General features: G+C 42.5%; 1 protein-coding gene across 1 annotated transcript; it reads left to right on the top strand.

The window, feature by feature from the left end:
- Nucleotides 1–1045: 1045 nt before the first annotated feature.
- On the top strand, nucleotides 1046–2023 carry LOC123040306 (trithorax group protein osa). The gene has a single exon (XM_044463190.1). It carries the CDS (start codon nucleotides 1092–1094, stop codon nucleotides 1722–1724), a length of 633 nt encoding a protein of 210 aa, XP_044319125.1. The 5' UTR covers nucleotides 1046–1091; the 3' UTR covers nucleotides 1725–2023.
- The last annotated feature ends 643 nt before the right edge of the window (nucleotides 2024–2666 follow it).

The raw sequence follows: 2666 nt of genomic DNA, 5'->3' as shown, positions 1-2666 counted from the left end.
GCCAACCTTGGTGGAGCTTTCATTGAAAACGAGATGAAGCTTTATTATGTCCACTCATATATGAATTCTCTTATTGCTTCCACCAATTTGAGAAACATCAACTTTTTACGACGTCTGTTCTTGGTGTGTATTCTAGACTCTTAAACTAAAAGGTCGTGTTAGTTTGTACAATGTCATGAGTCACATGTTTTTGTCATACTCCATCAGTTTCAAAATATAAGGTTTATTAGTTTTTCAAACGTCAAACATTTTGATATTTTATCAGGTTTAGAGCTAAATATATCAACATCTACAATACTAAAAAATATGAAGATATATTTAATTCTGATTCTTATGATAATGATTTTGTATTGTGGACATTGATATATTTTTTCTATAAACTTGGTCAAAGTTAGAGCAGTTCGGCTTTTTAAAAAATGAATAGGCCTTTTTATTTTGAAATAGAGTGAGTATATCTATTTGATCAAATGAACATAGAAGTCAGCAGTGTCATATATTTTGATGCGTCAATCTATTTATTTCGCATGTCAGTTTGGTCTTAAGTCAAACTTGACCAAGATTTTTGGAAGAAATAAATTTATTAATATTTACAATACCAAATCGATGGCACATCAATCATAAAATATATTTTCCAGACCATTTGATATTATAGATATTGATATTTTCAACATAGGTTTGATAAAAATTTACAAAGTTTGACTTCAATACAGAACCAATATGTAAAATAAAAAAGAAATGAACCAATATGTTTGCCAGCTAGGATACCATTCGTGACCTGTTTGTATATTTTAAATAAAAAATCGATCACCAAGACACCAACTGAACAATGACGTGGATCAAAAACGACGATCGATATTAATTCGCCATCAGAAACTTCGGCGCGCCGAAAGCGAATTAGCTCATCTCTCCTTGTCTCGCTTCACTGCGCCGGCCACCATTCTTCCTTCTTCTGCGCTTGCAGACAGATCGGCCGGTTGAGCATTCGAGCTGTGCCGATCAACGCGGAGGCCTATATAAGCCATGCGTCGCCTGTTCCATCCATCCATCGAGCAGCCACTTCACACAGGCAAGCAAGTGGTAGAGGTTGAGCCATGGCAGCTCCGAGAGCAGTCGTCCTCTGCGTCCTGCTGGCGGTCGCCGTCGCCAACGCCGAGGCGGCGTCGGTCATCGTCGGCCTGGCCAAGTGCGCCGACTGCACCAGGAAGAGCATGAAGTCCGAGGAAGCCTTCAAGGCTCTGCAGGTGGCGATCAAGTGCAAGAACAGCGCTGGCGAGTACGAGAGCAAGGCCGTGGGCGCCCTCAACGGCACTGGCGCTTTTAGCGTGCCCCTGGCCGCCGACCTCCACGGCGCCGACTGCGTCGCGCAGCTCCACAGCGCGTCCTCCAACGCGCCGTGCCCCGGCCAGGAGCCGTCCAAGATCGTGCCGGTGTCCGAGGGCAGCACCTACGGCGTCGTCGCTGGCGACAACACCGCCACGCCGTCCGCGGCGTCGCCGGAGTGCGCGTTCATGTCCCTGTGCGGGCCGATCAAGAAGCACATCATGGAGCACTTCCACCACAAGAAGCCCGTGCCGCCCAAGCCAGAGCCCAAGCCCCAGCCCCACCCGGACTACGGCCCCGTGCCCAAACCAGAGCCCAAGCAGCCCCACCCGGACTACCACCCCGTCCCTCCTACGCCCACCTACGGCGGCGGCGGTGGCGGTGGATACCACGGACACCACTGAGTCCGGTCCACCACCGTCCTAACCAGCGATGAAATCTCATCAGCGGGTTGGTGATCAGTGAGTGATAGACCTTGTTATTTATGATCGCTTTGCATGCGTGGGTACGTTGTTTGGTTTTCTGCCTCGTTTTAGTATCTGCACTACAGAATTGAGAGTTCAGAATAACAGTCATGTACTACGAGTGTATCAGGCGAGTGTGAGGGGGTGGTTTGTGTGTTGCTTGCCTTATCAAGACTTTGTAATTTCAGTGTGTGTTTTGTATAACAAGTTATTATGAATGAATCAAGTAATTTAAACAAGTCGATTTCTCAACCGAACAACTGCAGCTGTTCGAAGCGATGGACATGATAATTTCAGATCCGTGAACTGAAACTCAAGAGAAATTCAGGCGTGTGCAATGCACTCATACTGCTGGTCGTAGTTTTTTCTGTTAGGATGAGCAAGTCGATTTATGAACATTTTTTTCTAGATAAGTGAGGCTTTAAAAAAAATGTTCATCATGTGTTCAAAACATGATAACCGTGAATTTAAAATGTTTATTGCGTACTGCAAAATTGTACGCCGTGTATCTTAAAAATGTTCATCGTGAATTTAAAAGGTTTGCAGTTAACTTTAAAAAATTCATCCTGTATTTAACAATGAATTATCATGTATTTAAAAGTTGTCATCGCGTAATTTAAAAAATGTTAATTGTGCATTAATGAAAAATTTCACCATGTTTCAGAAATGTTCGTCATGTATTAATAAACTTAACCGTGTATTTTTAAAAGTAAAAAATGCTCATCGTGTACTTAAAAAATATAAACATATTTAAAAAAATAAACTAAAATATTCATTGTGTATTAAAAAAATATTAACCATGAATTGTTCAAAAAAATCACCTTATATTATTCAAAAAGGCTCAAACACAAAGGACAAATGTTCATACACAGTGTTGTGGGG

The sequence above is a fragment of the Triticum aestivum genome, chromosome 2B, assembly GCF_018294505.1.
Source record: "Triticum aestivum cultivar Chinese Spring chromosome 2B, IWGSC CS RefSeq v2.1, whole genome shotgun sequence".
Classification (NCBI taxonomy): Eukaryota; Viridiplantae; Streptophyta; class Magnoliopsida; order Poales; family Poaceae; genus Triticum; species Triticum aestivum.
This window is presented reverse-complemented; position numbering and strand designations above follow the sequence as displayed.